This window comes from Lepisma saccharinum, chromosome 6 (assembly GCF_977018435.1).
Source record: "Lepisma saccharinum chromosome 6, izLepSacc3.1, whole genome shotgun sequence".
NCBI lineage: Eukaryota > Metazoa > Arthropoda > Insecta > Zygentoma > Lepismatidae > Lepisma > Lepisma saccharinum.
Window position 1 is genome coordinate 24,606,512 of NC_139234.1, and position 19,102 is coordinate 24,625,613.

At 39.6% G+C, this 19,102-nt stretch overlaps 1 protein-coding gene across 1 annotated transcript in view; it reads left to right on the top strand.

The window, feature by feature from the left end:
• The window catches only part of toy (paired box 6 protein twin of eyeless), a 140,586-nt gene that overhangs the window by 14,867 nt on the left and 106,617 nt on the right, over positions 1 to 19,102 (top strand). Inside the window, exon 2 of the mRNA XM_083124604.1 lies at positions 17,783 to 17,948. Coding sequence (XP_082980730.1) covers positions 17,783 to 17,948 — 166 coding nt within the window. The remainder of the gene's footprint in view (positions 1 to 17,782; positions 17,949 to 19,102) is intronic.

Sequence of the window (19,102 nt, forward strand, 5' to 3'; positions counted from 1 at the left end):
TTGTGATTTTGTGTGCCATAAAAATACCCTTTTAGAAAAAATGAATCATTAAAATTACATATGTCAGTACTTTTGAAAACGGTATTGGTAATTTTCTTACAGTAATTGGATGCCAGCGTAAATGGACAGTCCTGTCGAGACGAGAAAGGCATTTTAAACTCAAGATAAGACCAAGAATGACAAAGAATTCTTCATTAACGAGATGATGTAGTTTCGTCTAGAGACCATCCCAGATTTTAATCGCGCATCTTCGGCTTTCCTCGGAATATTTTAGGCGTTGCCACGTTTGATCGGGAACATGATTCGTCATCGAATTTGTCCAGCTCAAAACAGCTCGCTTCAAACTTGAAGATTACCAACACTGCGCGGCAGAATAACAAATCCGCCCACGAGCACGAAAGACTACGAAGATGCCCGAAGATCTCTACTTTAATCCACGTACAAGGTATAGCCCACACATCTGCCTCCATAGAAGCGGATATGCAGAAGCTCCTTGCTCCTTAACACAAAAAGCTAATCCTTCCTCTTTAATCAATTTTCCCCTTTTCCCTGTGTATGCGAGTTGTGTTTTCTTCTGTGTTTTCGACCTCATCTTCATTGTTTCTGCTTCTCCTCCGTCTCTTAGAGTCTCCACAAATTATTTTTCCATTGCACTGGATGGATTTAATCTGCGTCTGCTTTCTGCTTCGCCGAGCGGAATGTTTTTCCTAGTCCAGATTAACACAGAATTACAAACCAACGAACGCACCCCCTCCCACTCTCTGTCCCACCCCCATCCCTCCTCCCTTGCGATGGCAGGGTTTCCTAGCTTTTGCTTTTTCCGCTTCCACGTTTATTTTTTTCCTTCTCTTTTCAGCGCCCCGTTTTTTCCTCTGTCCCATTTTTTTTCTGGTGGCGCTCTCCGTCCTCCCTTTTTGTTTTTTAGTCCTGAGATTCGGACATCCCTTGTTTTTTAACGGTTGCGTTTTTCATGTAAGGTACGGGATGCTTAGCTTAGGGATTTATGGCTTCGTGTTAGCCGCAGGCGAAATGACGGGGAAAGGTAAGTGCCAAGAGTAGGTCGTCACAATCGCCCGTTTTTTCACGTTGAAAAAAAAGAGCATTTGTAAGGCTATGGTCACAGTGGATCCGAATCGGATCTCTTTTTACTCTGACGTACACGACTGAAAACGTCAGAGCATACAACAGCATGTACAGTCAGCGGCAATACTGAAATACTCGCATTCCTCAAGCCGTTATGTGTGTTGCCTAACTTCACTATCAAACTTTCAATGACATCTTCTACCACTGCCGTACAGTTATGCAACACACATAACGCCTTGTAGGGAAGAGAGTATTTCAGGATCTAGTAGTCCTATTTTAATTGCAAGGTGCCATCCATTGCTGGATTCAGGCACAGATAAACGTATTATTAATACAGGGTGTCTATAAATTAGTTATGCAAAAGTAACCGTTAATTGTGAAGAAAGTGTATGGCTAACAGAAATGGTTTATACATCAATGAATACAGCATATCTTCAAGTTTATTGTAGCACGTTATTAGTTCCAGATGCCGCCACTGGAGGCGTGCGAGTTTGTTTATCTTACACAAGTACCGACTTGGATTGGTCGTGGTGGAACGATTCCGTGGCCACCTCGTCGACGTTTCTGGGAAGAGGGAGAAGAAACACACGTTCTTTAATGTAACCCCAGATAGCGAAATCCATGGTATCAATCAGGCGAACGAGGTGGCCACGGAATCGTTCCACCACGACCAATCCAAGTCGGTACTTGTGTAAGATAAACAAACGCTCACGCCTCCAGTGGCGGCGTCTGAAACTAACAACGTGCTTCAATAAACTTGAAGATATGCTGTATTCATTGATATGCAAACCATATCTGTTACACATACACCTTCTTCACAATTAACGGTTACTTTTGTATAACTAATTTATAGAAACCTTGTATAATACGTTTATCTGTGATTCAGGTATAAATAGGAGATATTTATTATTATTATTATCATGCAACCACTATTATTATGAACTGGAAGACAATAAATATGTTTCCCTAGTAAGTACTATTGAACTGCTCGCTGTCGTAAATTGCCATTTTCATTCCTTTTTCCTGCATTTGGCAACGATTTAATTTAAACCTCGCATGCGCTATTACAATTTAATTTTGATGGTTGGACCTGATCAGTTCTGTACCAAATTTTCTGTATCAAAGCAATGCACTGGAGGTTTATTTATTGAAAGGAATAGGAGATTTGAACTTCTAAATGATTTCCTGATTAGTTAAGGTTACTTCATGGCACTGAATCAGTTTCATATTCAGCTGTAAATATTGGTACAATTTTCATTGAATTCAAAAGTTCTGTGAGTGAGGTGGGAATGTGTTTTGGATTTTCTACCCAGCGGGGAGCAAGGGAGTCACTTTCTCCTCCTGTAAAACGAGTGGGGAAATTTTCATTCTGTCCACTGCGCATTTTTACGTGGAAAGTAAAATAAATTTTGTTCCTCCTCAAATTATTCAATAAAAAGCATTACCCTCCCTGAGAAAGTGTTGTTTGTCCCCTGTAAAAAGTCTTGGTACGCCCAGGTACACATATACATATTCTGGTTGTGTGCGTTAAAATTTTTGAAGCACCCTGTATGTTAAAATTTTATTTTGCATTATGATTCAAGTAACCAGTGCTTCATCGTAGCGCAAGACGTCGAAATTCCATCTTGAGAAAGCCAGCGTTAATTCTGAAACCTCATTCCGTAGCGAGGGATTACTCCGCCCAACAACAAGCGGATGAATTTGCAACAATTCCTCAAGCGATGTTCACCACTCCTTCCCTCCCTCTCAACACCGTCTTCCCTTCCTCAAAGATCAATATAACTGAGTTTGCCTTGATTGGATATCTGGGTTTCAACACATTCGAAGATCTCTCGCTCGAAAACGAACCAATCACAATGCTAAACGACCACCCCCCGTCTTCCCTACGCCTTCTCAAATCATTTTATCTCCCCCCCCCTTTCCCCCCTTCCCTGAAGCTTCTTTCGTTCTCCAAACTCCATATTCGGAATACCAAGCAGCGGAGGGGAACGAGGAGAAGGGGGGTTCGTTCCAAAGGTCCATCACTTTTGTCTGTCTGTCTCACCGGCTGACTGCGCCGCCTTGTTTACACGGAACGGGCCTTTACCTTCCAAGACTCGCACCTCAAATTGCATTAGGTTTAACATTACATGGAAAATTGAAGACTTACCCAGTCGTGAAGGGGTTCGTCTGTAAACAGATCCAAGACTAGAGAGAGAAGAGAGAGAGAGAGAGAGAGAGAGAGGAAATGTTGTGAGTCGCATTGCTGCTGGCTTCCTTTAATCTCAAAGAACAAAGACGCTGGGAACAACTTGGATCTTAATGAGGACTCAAAAGAGGGATGATTGGAAAAGGGGGGTGTGCTCGCTCGGTAGTGAGGCAGAAGCAGTAATATGGTTTCAATAGATTTCCTCGGGTAACTTTTTTTTCAACTATTTTGCTTCTGCCTGTGCCTCGACATAATCGCCTTGCTTCACAAGGTCGTTGTGGAAATTGTGCTCAGAAGAACTTCTCGTAGACGACGAAATGGGATCGGCATCCTCGGTGCAGTAGCGTCTTACGCTGAGCAGCAGTTGTCTCGGAGTGACAGAACGCAAGTAACGCGTTAGTTCCTCGGTACTGGTAACGTGTTACCGAAAATACATTGTAACGGTACTGCATTGTGTTGTTTTAATTGTGCATTTGAAGCTACAGTGGAAAATAATCCAATACAGAGAAATAATGTGATACTTGTGTAACCAGTTAGAATTTTCTTGTGCGTCAAAGTAGCCATAGGCTTGCGCAGACCCTCTGATTGGGGGGGGGGGGGGCAAAAGCCTTGATGAAAGTTCAGTCGGGAAAGAAAAATCTCATTTTATCTCACTCTTTTAGTTTTAATTGCATTCATGGGTATATGTGTGTGTGTGTGTGTGTGTGTGCTTGCTCCTCTGGTAATTCACAATGCATTACAGAAAAAAAAGAAACTGCGAGCGAAGCGAGTAAGAAAATTTTTCGATGCAAATTTATAAAAAATGAAAACAGTATTGATTTAATAAGCGCGGGATGCCATGGCATTCTCGTCTACAATTTTTCTCATTAAGGTCGTTCGGCATAGAGGCACAACTCTCGCAGCCCCCTAGATACTACTGCTCTGAACTTGACAAGACTGTAAGAAAAGCAGATATTTCGAGAGAAGCGAGCAAGAAGATTTTACGAAATGAATTTTCATTTGTATAAAATTTGAATTCGAGGGGGCAATTGCCTCTCTGTGCCCCCCCTGCAGTTGTTCCTGGCCGTCTGGAAGAAATAATGCACGAAAGACGTGAAAACTAATTCCATCTTCAGTATTCTTTTGTCCTGCTACTCTTAGATTCTGCTAGTCTTGCATTCTTTTACTTCAATGTTTGCTGCTCTAGAATTTCCGTCCAAGGTTGGGAAAAGGCAATGATCCCCGCCACCATGTGGTTGTGCCACTGAACCTCCTTCTCCAGTAGTTGCTTCAAACTTACATCGGCATGAAAATACTTCATTTTCTTTAAGAGTATAATATCGTTACAGCAATAAGATTCCTCTACACTAAATTTCTAAGTGAGAGTGTAATAATATAGGGGCATGGAACGTCTGGAAAGGTGGGGGGGCAAGGATAGCCACATCTCCTCCTTCGAAAACGAATGTCAACCTAACAGTATATATTTTGCACGTATAATTTGATTTCAGTCATAGTAATTTACTAGTGTTGCCCACGAGACGAGACTTTGGCCTGTCTCGTCTCGTGGAAATGCTGTGAAATGCTGTCTCGTCTCGAAAATATTCGTTTGTCTCGGAACACATGATCAATCTCGTCTCGTCTCGAATTTTTAAAAGCCTGTCCCGTCTCGTCCCGTGGGCAACACTAGTAATTTACATTAATTATTATGCGATAATTTCAAATTGAAGAGGTGTTTTTTGAGGAAGCAACACTATTATCGGGGTAATATGTCCCATGGAAAAATACCTTGTTTGTCCCTTCGTGGAAAAAAAAATATGCGAACGTCCGTAATTAGGGGGGGGGGGCAAGTCCCTCCCGTGCGCACGCCTATGAAAGTAACTTGTTACTTTTGAGTTCAGTTGCCAGAAGATGGTAGTTATTGGCAGCTGTGGCACGTGGAGCCTGTCGCATTCGGACTATGGTTATTTTGAATTGTTCCCAACCTTGTCTACGTTTGTTATTTTTAATTACTAACATGGAAAATTTCAAATGAAAGTAAATAGACCGGAAGTAAAGTAACGGTAACGCCTTAGTTTTAAAATCAAAGTAAGGGCGACGCTTTACTTTTTTGGAAGCAAAGTAATCTACGTATACCTCCAACGAATAAAGCTGATGAAATCAGCTCTTCTTTCCATGGCGGCTTTCGTAGTGGACAGAGCGACGGCGTTACTTTGGGAGCTTTTTGTAAAACCTCTGCAAACAATACTAAACAACGAGCTGTTTGAAACTATAGACCTTCAGACGCGAAGTAGAATGCAATTATTTTGAAGCTTAATTAACTGTTTGCCCCAATGATTTTTCAGTGGTGTCATGTTCTATAGTTAAGAAAAGGTATACAATATGTTTTCAATTCCATTGTCTTTGGCGGGGATAAAAGCATCCTGACAGGGATACAAAATTCTTGTGGGGGGCATCCCCTTCCCCGTTAATTCGCACACTGATTATGATACACAATCACGTAGATATTTCATAGGTACGTTTGAATATGTTGCAAATGTATAGTAATTTGGGTGTTCAAATATCACGAATGTTTATTTATGAAAGTGCCCTTAATTTTTCGCCACTTTTGTTCCCGCACTATGCTAGATCTTATCTACAAAGGGAAATATATTGTCTTTACCCCCCACTTTTGGAACCCAATCGCCGCCACTTCTCGATCTCGTCTAAAGAAGTCTCGAAGAGTCTAGTTTCGTTCTCGTCTTGACCGAGACTTGCACCTGGTCCATCCGGGGCCTCCGAGATGCGTATACCACAGATTCGTATACTTCGTGTATACTCCCTATACGGGCCGCAACCTGATGACATCAAATGACTAGTGACGTCAAAAGATTAGTCGTGTGTTTTGGCGTAATACATGCATTTGAATGAGCGAGTTGTTCTAAAAAGAATTCCTGTAAATGTATTTTTTTCACAGTAAGAATAATAATTATTATCGCAAATTAAACATAGTTATGTCCTGATCAGTTACAAGTAAATGTATGCGTTTATATGTAATACAACATTTAATTACACATTAGTAAAAAAAGTGTGTTCAACCAGCGCGAAATACATTTAAGAATTTGTGTAGGGTAATATTAATTACACAGATGCCGAACTTGTAACTACCAGTACTAATTATACACGAAAAAATGTTGATAGTTATTCATATGTCCGTATTATTGCTAATAAGTTGTCTGAAATTGTGTAGTTCAAAGTGCAAAAGTCGCGTCTTAAACATCTAATTTACTATCTAGCCACAGTAGAGGAGTATTCACTTACTTACAAGCTACGTTCCGGTTTACAAAAATTACGATCTTGATGATATACATCACGTGAAAGAAATATAATGTACGTACATCAATGAAATTTTATGACTTCGTTCAATTCTAATAACCTACTTCACAAATACATTGTGGATAATTTTATACCTTTGTACTCAGTAATAGATGTTATATTTTTTCTTTGTCGGATATTTCTGTGAAAGACGAAGAAATCTTTATGATTATTGCGATGTAGTTAGCGAACTGTAAAAAAATGTGTTCTTGTGTTACCAGCTTTTAAGGCAATTGGAAATGTAGATCGAAAATCTGTAGACAAGTTGCTAAAGTGAAAATTTACTAGTTTATAAAGAATCTGAATAACGATTCGTTTCGTACACTGGCACAGTCAGTCATTGTGATTTCATGTAACCTATTTGCTTTATTTAAATTTATACTCTGTATAAAACTAGGAGAGCGAGATTTTATATCAACTTGTTCTAAATATCCCAAGTACTCCTACAAGGGGCAATAAAAATATGAACTTATATGTCAGCATGGTACGATTTCAATACATGTCCAGGTACAGTTACAAGTAAATTGTCCTTGTTAGGGACGAATGAAATACACGCTGATATTCCTAAAACTTACGCCGTATCCTGAAAAACAACTTGTCTCTTGATTTTTACCATATCTAGCTTGTCTACCAAAAAGGGATATAATTATAAGGATTTTAGAATACGAATTTCTTCTAACAATATTCTCATGATATACTTCTTAATTAAAGTAAGTCGCTTGCATTAATATTCTCATTTTCCGTGTGATCGTAAATCCATTTTCATAGGCTTTAATTATTGTTAGATCGTTTAAGGTTATAGTGTTCTTAGCATCCACGTATTTCGAATAGGTTAGGCTAGTACGTTTGCTGCATTAGTATGTGTACACTTTCTCTCTTTGCTTGATGTAAAATTTTTAATACGAAACATGATTTTAAAAAATTGTAAGCTTAACCGTCAACCAAACCAGTCAAACTTGTGCAGCCAAATATTTACCGCATTTCTAGAAAATTAAAAATATATTCAAGTTACACACGGGAATTCAGTTTCCAGAGTTGGAAAGTTTATTTAATACCAAATTCCAATCTTACAAGCTCTTTCCTCAACCTAACTTTTACAAAATTATCTTGCATGCATAACTTGAAGTGTTTATTCCAGGGCAATTCAATAGCAATTATGTGTTAACGATGATAATTATAATTCTTTACGAATTTAGAGGAAGTATCAATGTAGGATCAAATTTTATCTCTATCGCATTTCTTGCCCTTGGTAATTTGAAAAATGAAGGTCCATTATGCAGAACGGTAAAGATTGGATTTTAGTTTTATCAACATTATTCACGTATTTTGTAATTCCGTATAACATTTGAAATGTTTTTGATGTTGAAGCAACGTTCTGAATGAATAAGAAAGGACGATTCAGTCAGAAAAATAAATATTATTCTCTTATAATGCACTTTGTTAAATGCTATAAATTACTATAGTTGATAGTCCTGTGACGTCACGGAAGCTGGTGTGAGGCCCGTATATAAGTATCTAGGAGGCCCCGGTCGAACCCTAGCGCATCGTTGATTGATTGATTGAATAAGTAGTTTTTTTACGTCGCTCTTCTGCCACTTTTGAGTATCTCCCGGCCTCCATTCACGGCACAGAACTGTTATTTTGACAAAATCCTGTTTCTTTGGTGCCCGCTTGGAGAAGGAGGGATCCTAAGGTTGCCGCTGGTTGCCCAAATAGAGAGGCAGCGATAGGCCTAACTGACTGTTTGACCGCAAGTTTCCTCGTAGGTAAACGCGGCAACAGCGGGTCACAGCCATAAAGATGGGTGCGGCGCTGGTTCTTAGCTTGGCTGGACTCTAATCGCGACGATGAGGATGAGTGCTCAGGTCTAGATTCAAACCCGGAACCCCTGGCGTCGTAGCGTGCTGTACTAACCACTCTGCCACGGAGGTCGGCGGGAAATACTGGGAGAAATTCGGGGAAACTTTTGTGTGACTGTCTCTGCTAAACACGATGACCAATGTAAACACATTCTTAATACGAGCAGAAAATGAAAGACGAAGCTTATCGTAAGGTCTTGTATCTTGAAGGCAACAAGTATGATTCATTTATTTATTTAAAGACATGACACCACAGGCAAATGCCCATTTACAGTGTCTTGTATTATCACAATAGAATCGATAAGGCACAATAATATGATAATATGGCCTCCCCGATGGCTCAGTGGTAGCGTCGTCGCCTTGTAAACAAGGGGTCCCGGGTTCGATACCTGGTGGAGGCACATAGTGGTTCGGATCCCACTTTGAACTGTAGGTCCAGTTCCGATTAGCCTTACTGTGCACAAAGTGGACTTAAAACACCAAATCTATACATCAATATGATAATATGTGTTAAAGTAATATAAATATGAAAATGGAATAGAAAGTAGCAACCTGACAAGTGAGGTTAGATCTTACACAGGATACGACAAGAATAGTAACAGAAGAACAAAATAATCAAAGGAAAACCTATGAGTCACACATTATATATACATGATGAGGTATAGAAATAATGATAGTAACTTGCAAGAAACTGGTCTTTAGCATTAATTATTTTACCTGAACAAGCCGAGTACATCAAATCTTGTTTTGAAAGTAAGTTTCAATTTCCCCCATGAACCTTTGTAAGCTTTGGAAGATGTCCACCTTATCATACGATTATGCAATTTCGTTATACAACCAACACATGATATCATACCTTCCTCTCTTTTTTTATACATTTCAACACTTGCATTGAGTCTTCTGGCAGGAACCAACAGGGAAACTAGAACCAGAAAATGAAAGTGGTGCACTTAGGCTTGACCAGATTAAGTTCCGCCCTCACACGCTTAATGGATAGTTAATACAGCTTGGTAGCAATTAGACTCATGGTGGGTGGAGGTTCATCTTTCGAGGGGAGAGAAGAGGTAAGGGTGTCCGTGGGTGTGGAATGAAGAAGATGAGGGAAGAAGGGGAGAGATTTAAGACCGGGTAATACCACTACTAAAGCCCCCTTCTTGTTTATTGGCCGCGCAACAATGGCCGAAGTTTCGCTGCAAACTTGTAAGAACTTTAAACGCGTTAGGGGGGGGGGGGATTCACACAGGGAACGTCACACGAGCTAGAATCCTAACTTCAGCTTTCTTGTGTCCCTCTTGGAAGAGGAACAAAGGGAACCTGAAGTGGCTTTGGGTGACTGGTAAAGGTGAAGTGCCAGTATTCAGTACGTTGCGAGTTCAAATCGTTACTAAGCTTATGGCGACTGTGATTATACGGGGAAAGTACAGGCACCCTTTAGACACCCTTCAATGTATGAACGAAGAAATGAAATTTTGGGAAGAAATGGGGACATGAAGAGCAGTGGCGTACTGTCTCACTATGTCACGTGGTCCTATAGGCTATGAATAGAAATAAGTTTACAAACTCCTAAGAAATCAGGTTGCCAACTCATAGGAAATCAGGTTGCCAACTCATAACAAATCAGGTTGCCAACTCGTAGGAAATCAGGTTGCCAACTCATAAGAAATGAGGTTGCCAACTCATAAGAAATCAGGTTGCCAACTCATAAGAAATCAGGTTGCCAACTTATAGGAAATCATGTTGCCAACACAAGAAATGAGGTTGCCAACTCCAGAATCACCATCATCATTTCACTGATATGAATAATTATAGTCAAAATTTCTGATCGATTTTCCTCCTGTATTTTATCCTCTAGACTTCAGGCTTCGCAGATAGCCTAGCTAGCCTAGAATATACGCTCCTGATGCAGAGGTAGGCAAAACTAAAATAATTCAGGTAGCAACCTTTTTTTTCAGGAGCCAGGATTTTTTTTCTTTATTTTTGTTGCTAATACGGGCTAAGAAAAACTATGGATCAAGCTAAGATAAAACTATCTGAAATGAAACATTGAAACACCTAATTAATTCATTAAGGCAAGATTGGATTAGAGTAATTCATTTTTTAAGAGATACTTATCAAAATAGCCATCAGTCGGCTTTCAGTCATTCTTACGAAACTGCATTATGTGTGTGCGTGTATTTGATTCTCAACAAAATACAGAAAACACACGAACATCAAAGACATACACCGATGAGCCATTACATTATAACCACGTACGTAGTGAGCTATCACATTATGTTCGCAGTACTATGCGCGGCAGTGTTCGATGAACCGTGTGCTGTGAAACATTATCCTGGTCACCACTGTTGTACCTATGGGCGATTTCTCGCACTGTGGCCCTGCGGTTGCTCCGAACAATGCATGACAGCCTCCGCTGGCCTCTAGCCGCTGTCGACGCACGGCTGGACAACGTGTCGTTGTTTGCCCGTCGTTGCAGCACTTTCCATACGTGCTCACAACAGCGACACGAGAGCAGCTAAAAGCCGCGCCTTTTCAGAGATGCTGGTACCAAGGTGCCGTGCCATCACAATTTGACCTCTATCAAATTGGGATAGAGCGGCCGTTTTTCTCATTCTGACACCTAAGACACTATTATCAGCGAGCCTGTAGACGTGCCGAATATATACGATGCTGCCAGCTTGTCACGTGTTACTCTCCGCGCTCAAGACGTGCTAAATGTTCCCGGGTTGGGGTGGTCATCCGTGTATACTGTATTCCGCCAGGGATCTCGGGTTCGATTCCCGGCCTTGACATGGCTGTTCTTCATCAATTTCATCATATCCTCATCTTCGCGATTCGTCAAAAGTGGCAAAAAAAGCGAAGCAAAGTAAACCAAATGAAATCAACATACTGTACTCGTTATTAAGAAATATAATGAAAATGTCTACAAGAGAACTCGAAATATTAATAACATATTTTTAAAATTAAATTTGAAAATTCAGGCGCCCTGTATTTTTCTACCCCTGATATTATATATATAGGGTAATTCAAAATTAATGGTGCAACTTTACACGGTTATTATGACGTTACTATTGATGATAGAAAATCAGACAAGGCATCAATATAAAGAAGGACTCTGGAAGTTTTACTCACATTACAAATATTCAACATGGGAACAACATGTAACGGGGAAAAGGTCCAAACAATAATCCAGTACTTGCTATGCACGAGACAGCAAGTCGTTGTCAACGGTTTCGCAGGCATTAACAATTCGCAGTTGTAACTTTGGCAAATCTTTCGGAAGGGTGAAACATATGCATTTCTACCGAAACGCATGCGGAAATGTCTTTGTACCATTGTGATTGAATCAGTTCTCGATAGCTCCAACACACAATACGCCTTCTACTGGTCATTAGCCATTTTGCGACACTTGCAATCCTGGTGGAGCATCGGCTAAGCAGAATAAGCCCGCTATAACGTCATAATAACTGTGTAAAGTTCAACCATTCATTTTGAATTACCCTGTATATATATATATATATATATATATATATATATATATATATATATATATATATTCGTCGTTTTTTTATGAAATAGAATATAATATATTTCTCTAGAAATCGGTTTAGCCACGATTTGTAAATGCCTGTCTCATTCTCAGACTCGAGAATATCCAGGTTCGAGTTCCGATCCGACCATGAGAGCTTCTTTGTCAGTATCCCTTCATCATTTTTTTTGGCTGCATTCCTAATAGTATAAAGTAAACCCAACATTTCTATGTATCTGGCAACCCTTTTTCCAATAGATTTAGCTTCATGAATTTCGAAAACAAACAGCTACAATACCTTATGTATATAATCTACAATTAAAATTCAATTGTTATATTCAATGCAGGTGGTACCAGCAGGTGTTAGGAATGTAAATATACCAATGAGAAAATACTAAAAGTTATTGACATAATGAAGCACATAAACGAAAGTATGTTATTCTGTTGATGTCGATAATGTCTTAAAGAACATTACTTATGAGTTAGGAGGCGAGTGTACAAGATGTGAACTTCCCACGCCAGGCAAGATGAAGGCCAGCGTCTTCCCTATAAGTCCATCCTCGCACCTGTCACTTTTCAACAGGCCAGTTGTCGTCTCTTCGCCACAAATGGAATCGTTGTTATCGGTCTTCGATCTTGGTGACACAGGACAAGAGTTCACGACAGAAACCAATGAGCAGGTTTCTGCACATCTATCAGATGTTACATCGACGCTATGTAACCACTTTCTGTTAACAACCTAATGCATCTATCAGGATTTGCACTCGAAGCCTTAGTAGCTTGCCACTCAGTCATGCTACGATGTGATATTTTCCAATGTTCGATGCCTTTTAAACAATTTTTGAAAGTAACGAATATGTACTTTTTGTTGAGGAAACCAAACTGCAAGTAGACACTTGTAAAATTACGTAACCATAACTGTAAAAGAGATTGATTGATTTGGTGTTTTAAGTTCTTTATGCACAGTAAGGCTAATCGGGACTGGGCCTACAGTTTAAAGTGGGATCCGAACAACCATGTGCCTCCATCGGGTATCGAATCCGGGACCCCTTGATTACAAGGCGACGACGCTACCACTGCGCCATCGGGGAGGCACTTAAACTGTAATAGAGGTATTATTTTTTGCAATAGAAGTAACATTACTTTTACAGTTGCTTTACTTACTTACTTACTGCCCTGTTCACCACTCTTGGAGGCATATGGCCTTGATAAATGCACGCCAGCGGATTCTGTTTTTTGCCATCTCTTTGATCTCAATCCAGCTCAAGCCGGCCGCCGTGGCGGAGTGGCTAGCACATCGCGCTACGAAGCGCCAGCGATCCCGGGTTCGAATCCCGGCCTGGGCATGGATGTTTGTGAGTGTTCATTCATCAATTTGATCATGTCATCACTCATCCCCATCTTCGCAAATGAGCCAAAAGTGGCACAAGAAGAGAAGTAAAATAAAAGCAAATCAATCAATCCAGCTCTTCTCTTGCTCTCTGTGTCCTCCAGGTGTTTCTGGGTCTTCCTCTTCTCCTTGCACCTTGTGGGTTCCAATCTAATGCCTTTCTTGCTATATTTTTGTTGTCTTGTCTAAAGGTGTGTCCTATCTATTTCCAGTTCCTTTATCTGATTTCTTTCTGCACTTCTTTTTGATTTGTTCTTTTCCACAACTCCTGATTGGTTATTACTCCTGGCCATCTAATTCCTAGGATAAATCTCAGACATCTATTTATGTATACTTGAAGCTTATTTTTTTATACTTAGAGTTTCTTTCCATGTTTTGCATCCTTATAGTAAAACAGATTTTACATTTCTATTAAAAAATCTGATATTTGTTTTGATGGTTATTTGGTTAGGTCTTCATATCGATGAGAACATTCAGAAAGCTCTTCTTGCTATCATTATTCTGGCATCCACATCTTCTTCTGACCCACCTGATGTGGAAATAATTCTACCTAGTTAGACAATTCTTTTAACTTCTTGGATGTCATCATCTCCAACTTTGAACTTAATTTCAACCTTATTGTGGATCCTAACTTCTCTTGCTGCCTTTTTTAGGTCATCTAATTTACTCTGAATATCTGTAAATAGTATATGGGCATACATCATCTTCAAACTTTAAATCTTCCAATCTTCCTGTAATATCCGATTGAATTCCTCTTTCCTATTTCTTCTTGCTGCTTCCATAACCTCATACAGAACTAAAACGAACAGGACTGGAGACAGAAGACAGCCTTGTCTGACACCACTCAGACGAGGAAAATGTTCTGATGATTTCATACATTTTCTGGATGATAGATATTATCTTATTGGGTGCGCCCAACTTGGCCAGTCGGGGTGTAAGGGGTGACCTTCCACGTAGTACACCCAAATGTCAACCTCACTTCCACGTTAGTACACCCTGGACTGAAGACTAACGAGGCTCTGGCGACTGGCCCCATGGTCAGTATAATTTTGTTTGTATTGTCCTGTTGTCCTTATGTGTGCTGAGTGCCCCTTTACAGCCTCAGCTTTTAACAGAAGTCAGAACATTTTAAGATTTTTAATTATGCAACGATAGAGTTGTTCTTTGTAATGATAAGGGGCTGGCCCCCGTATAATGTGACGGGAGCAAAACAGCCTAAGTGTTGACCCTCCCACAATTTTAAAATCAAATCAAATCAAATCAAATCAACTTGGCCAGTCTCTTCCATATCCCATATTCAGTTACTTTACGACACTACATAATATCGTTAACTTGAAAAGTGGTGCAATATCTAAATTTGGCAACCCTGTTTGCAATTGTGTGTGTGGATGCTAAGGTGAAAGGATTTTCGTGAAATCGCCATAGGCAAGGAAGCTGGCTTCGATTGGTAATACATTTGGAACATCTTCATATATTAATTTTATGATCATGGATTCTGTGTAATTTGTTTGTAAAAGAATCCAGCAGAAAGTAACTATACAAGTAATTTACAGTTACTGTTCAAGTACTTAAAATTAGTGACAGTAACTCAGCTACTTTTAAAAAAGTAATTTTTTGAACACTGCTGTTAAATCACGTTGAAAGTTATTCTCCCCGATCTCGCCGTGTATTCAAAGGGTCCCGGGTAAGGACAGGTTTCAGGTGGAGGTATATTATAGGGGGATTCGGCACTAAACTATAAGGCCCACATTAAAAACAATTTTTTTTTAAGAAAAGGGGGGACGAGCCCGTAGCCAGTCAGAAGCCAGGGGATGCTTGGCACTCCAGTAAGCCCCTTTGAAATTAGGTAAAACAATTTTGTATAATTTGAGGGGTCTAGTGCCACTTTGACAAGAAATGGAAATAAATTGAGTTTTCTAAAGCATTGCGTTGAGTCATAATTTGTATAACAAAGGGTATTTTTTTTTGCTGAACATATTGTTAGGTAAATTATTCAAAAGGAAAAATATGAATTTCAATATAAATACCATTTATTATGAACATGTATGGTATATTGTTGTAGTATACCCATGTGAAAAAATCAATTTAGCACATCAAATACTTCGAACAAGGCTTAAATACTTTTGCCTGAGTGTAAATCATGTTCACAGGGTTACATATGATCTACATAAAGACAACTTCATATGTCTTCTGGAGGATCTTCAATGTCCATTGTTTCTGTGGATTTTAGTTTTTGGTAAACACCATGAAGAACTGGAGGAATATAAGGCATTATTGCCATGAGATCTTTTAACTTCAGGGCTGATATTAAATCTAGCACCGGATACTGAGACACAACCTCTGCCACTCCTATTGCAGACACCATCAGTAAGTTGCATAGCTCCTTCTCTCACTCAAAATGCTGATGAGGACGTATTCAAGAACTCAGAAAATCTGCTGCAGAACAAGCGGGAGCTATGCCACATGGTTGTAGTTCACATGATAGATGACAGATGGTAGGAGAAGACGGAAAATGGCAAAAAATAAAATTTTCAAGATTTGTGGCATAGCTCCCTCTCTCACTAGACCCCTCATTTGTTTGCAGTGAAGAGTGAAAATGTAGACAGCAGATACTATATCGCTCACAACTTGGTGAAGGATAAATTCACAGAACATGAACTGCAGCTATTATATTAGTTCATCCTGTTTATGAGCAAGTAGCTGCAAGTATTTAGACGATTCTCTAGAATTTTGAAAGTTCTTTCACAGAGGAGCATCTTTATCCGTATCTTCCCTGCCCCTGTTGCGACTTTCACGTCGTCATCCACATTCCTTCCTCATCTATAAATGGTCAACAGCTCCCAAGTTTTGGGAACGAATGGTTTTATTGCTTCATCTGGGGGTGGAATTTACGATAGGCACTATGATTGAATGTTGTGCGATTGAATATAGTGCATTTTCCTTGTATGATATAAATATCCGTATCATCAAAGGTAGTATGGAGTATGTTGTAAGAGATGATGTCAGTAGCAGTCAATTAATACTACAAGAGATGTGGAGAAAAAACTGTAGAATTTGTCTATTTCTAAATTCTATATTTTGTTAACTTAATGACCCCTTCCCCCTACACACACATATTTTACCTTCATTTAATACTGTTAAACTTTCTGAGGGAGCTAGTCGCAAGTTGGCCGTGCCCTAGTGGCTTATTCTTTATTACGGTGATTCTCAAAGTGTGAACATTGTTCGAATTGATGAAATTGTACAGGAGAGGACTTCTGAAATTTAGTATTATGACCTACCTAATACAGGTAAATTCATATTGTGTGATAACAATAAAAACCAAAACCGCAAGTACGTGTACTACTATTAAAGCTTGAGACAACTTACTTTTATTTTTCAAAATGCAATTTTGTAAGTAATGTAGGGAGCTTACTTCGCTCTGTTTCTCATTCCATCTCTCTGTCTCTTTCTTTATTCCTCTGATTTCTTTTCCTTTTTGTTTCAATTTGTCTCATTCTCTCTTTCCTTCATCCTAAATTTCATTCTCTATCTTTTTTTCTTTCTTTCTTTCTCTTTTTCTTTTTCTGTCTCTCTTTACTTCTTTCTCTCTGTTTCTCCCCGTTCCTGTTTCTCCTTCATTTCTCTCAATCTTTCATCTTCCTTTTCTGTTTCTGGATCTCTTTATACCTTCTCTATCCGTTTCAATTTCCCTCCATTTATCTAATTTCCTCTTTCTTCCTCTGTTTCTCGGTCTCTTTCTTGACTTCTTTCTCTCTTTTTCTTTCCTTCCTCCTCTATCTATATATTTTCTTTCTTTCTATCTTTCATTCTCTTTTCCTCTTTCTGTCTCTCTCTTACTTTATCTCCTCTGTTTCTCTATTTCTCTATTTTTCCTTGCTCTCTCATTAATTATTTCTCTGTTTCTGTATTCGTCTTTATTTACCTCCACTTACTATTTTTCTGTCTCTCTTTCTTTATTTATTTATCTACTCTCACTCTCTCTTTCTTCTCTATCTTTATCCTTGCTTCTCTTTCTATGTTTCAATTTCTTTTCTTGTTATGTTTCTCGTTCCTTATCTCATTCTCTGTTCCTCAATCCGTTTATCTCTCTTTTCCTGTCGCTATCTTTCTCTATTTTCTATCCGCTTCTACTCACCTCCATTTCTGTATCCCTTTTTTCTCCCCCTCCGTGTTCGTCTGTTCTCTACGACTCTACTCTAAATGGTTCTGAAACTTTCTGACGGAAGCTATTTGTATGGGTTATTTCGGTGGGCAGAAGCCCATTTCCACCCATCTGGTGCAGACCTCATGCCCACCAGCACGTTTCCCTGGCTACACCCAAACAATTTCTATGCAAGCTAATCACATACCCTCTACATGATAAGATACTGTTGTCTAATTGTCGCTCTCTCCCATTGTTGCAGGCCACAGTGGCATCAACCAGCTTGGCGGGGTGTATGTGAACGGGCGACCCCTGCCGGACAGCACACGGCAGAAGATCGTGGAGTTGGCACACTCCGGGGCTCGACCCTGCGACATCTCCCGGATTCTCCAGGTCTCCAACGGGTGCGTCTCCAAGATACTAGGAAGGTAAGGTGCTTACGTTTGTAACGGCTGCTCCTTTTCTTAGATCAGGTATAATTGAAGACTAAAATTGGTAAACGCTGTAAGTGCCACAATAATTCAAACACCGTTTTTCACGTTAAACTGTGAAATGTGCCATGCTTTATAATGTGGTAAACGTGAAATGTGGCTGGCAGCCCTCTAAGTAGTTCAAAGGGCGTGTACAGAGGTCACTAGTGTGCACGTTCTTACGGGCTGATGTGCGGAACGATGCGATTTCCTAACACTTTCGCTTTTGGCACTTACAACGTTTACCACTTTTAGTCCTCAATTCAGTCTTAATTTCAGCTTTTTCCTTGCTTCAGCTTGGAGAATCTAAGGAGGGTTTACGGGGGATTATTCACTCTCCTTGGAATAAGAAAAATATGCTTATTTAGTTTTCCTTCTTACCTTTATCTGTGTCACTTGCTTCCTTTGCCTTGTTTTTTTTTCGTTTTTGTTTAAAGTTCACTTTATACATAGATAAGCTAATCGGTACTGGACCTACAGTCTAAAGTAGAACCCGAACCACTATGTGCCTCCACCGCGTTTCAATACTCAGGTATCTTCTTCCCTTTTCCAGTATATTCCTGAGATATTTCAGCATTTCTATCTTGGCATTAGAAACTACTTCTTCTTCCTTACTCCGTCTTGAGATGACTATCTCTCTTACTGCCTTTGCTCTATTCTGTTCTCTCTAGTTTAATCTCTCCCTCTCTCTCTCCCTCTCTGTCTCTGTGCCTCACCTTCGTTTTTTTCTTTCTCTCATTCTCTGTCTCTAACTCTCTCTTCCGCTTACTCTCTTCAACTCTCCATCTTCTTTCTTTCTCTGCCTGGCTATTTGTTTCTCCTCTACTTCTTTTCTTTCTCTTTTCCTCTACTCTCTTTTATGTGTATTTTCCTTCTCTCTATCTCTCCTTCCTTCTCTTGAAACCTAATGTCATTAGATGACGTTATACACTTTCCATTATTGTATTCAATTTTCCTGGTTTTTCGGGTATTTTAGCCTATGGAAATCAATGGTGGTTAAACGAAAATGAATTGGCACATACAATGACATCAGAATTTTTCATGGCGAAATCCACTCAGCCATCGATCAATGAGGTGGCGCGGTTTTCAATACCCGCGCGCGCGCGCTTTTT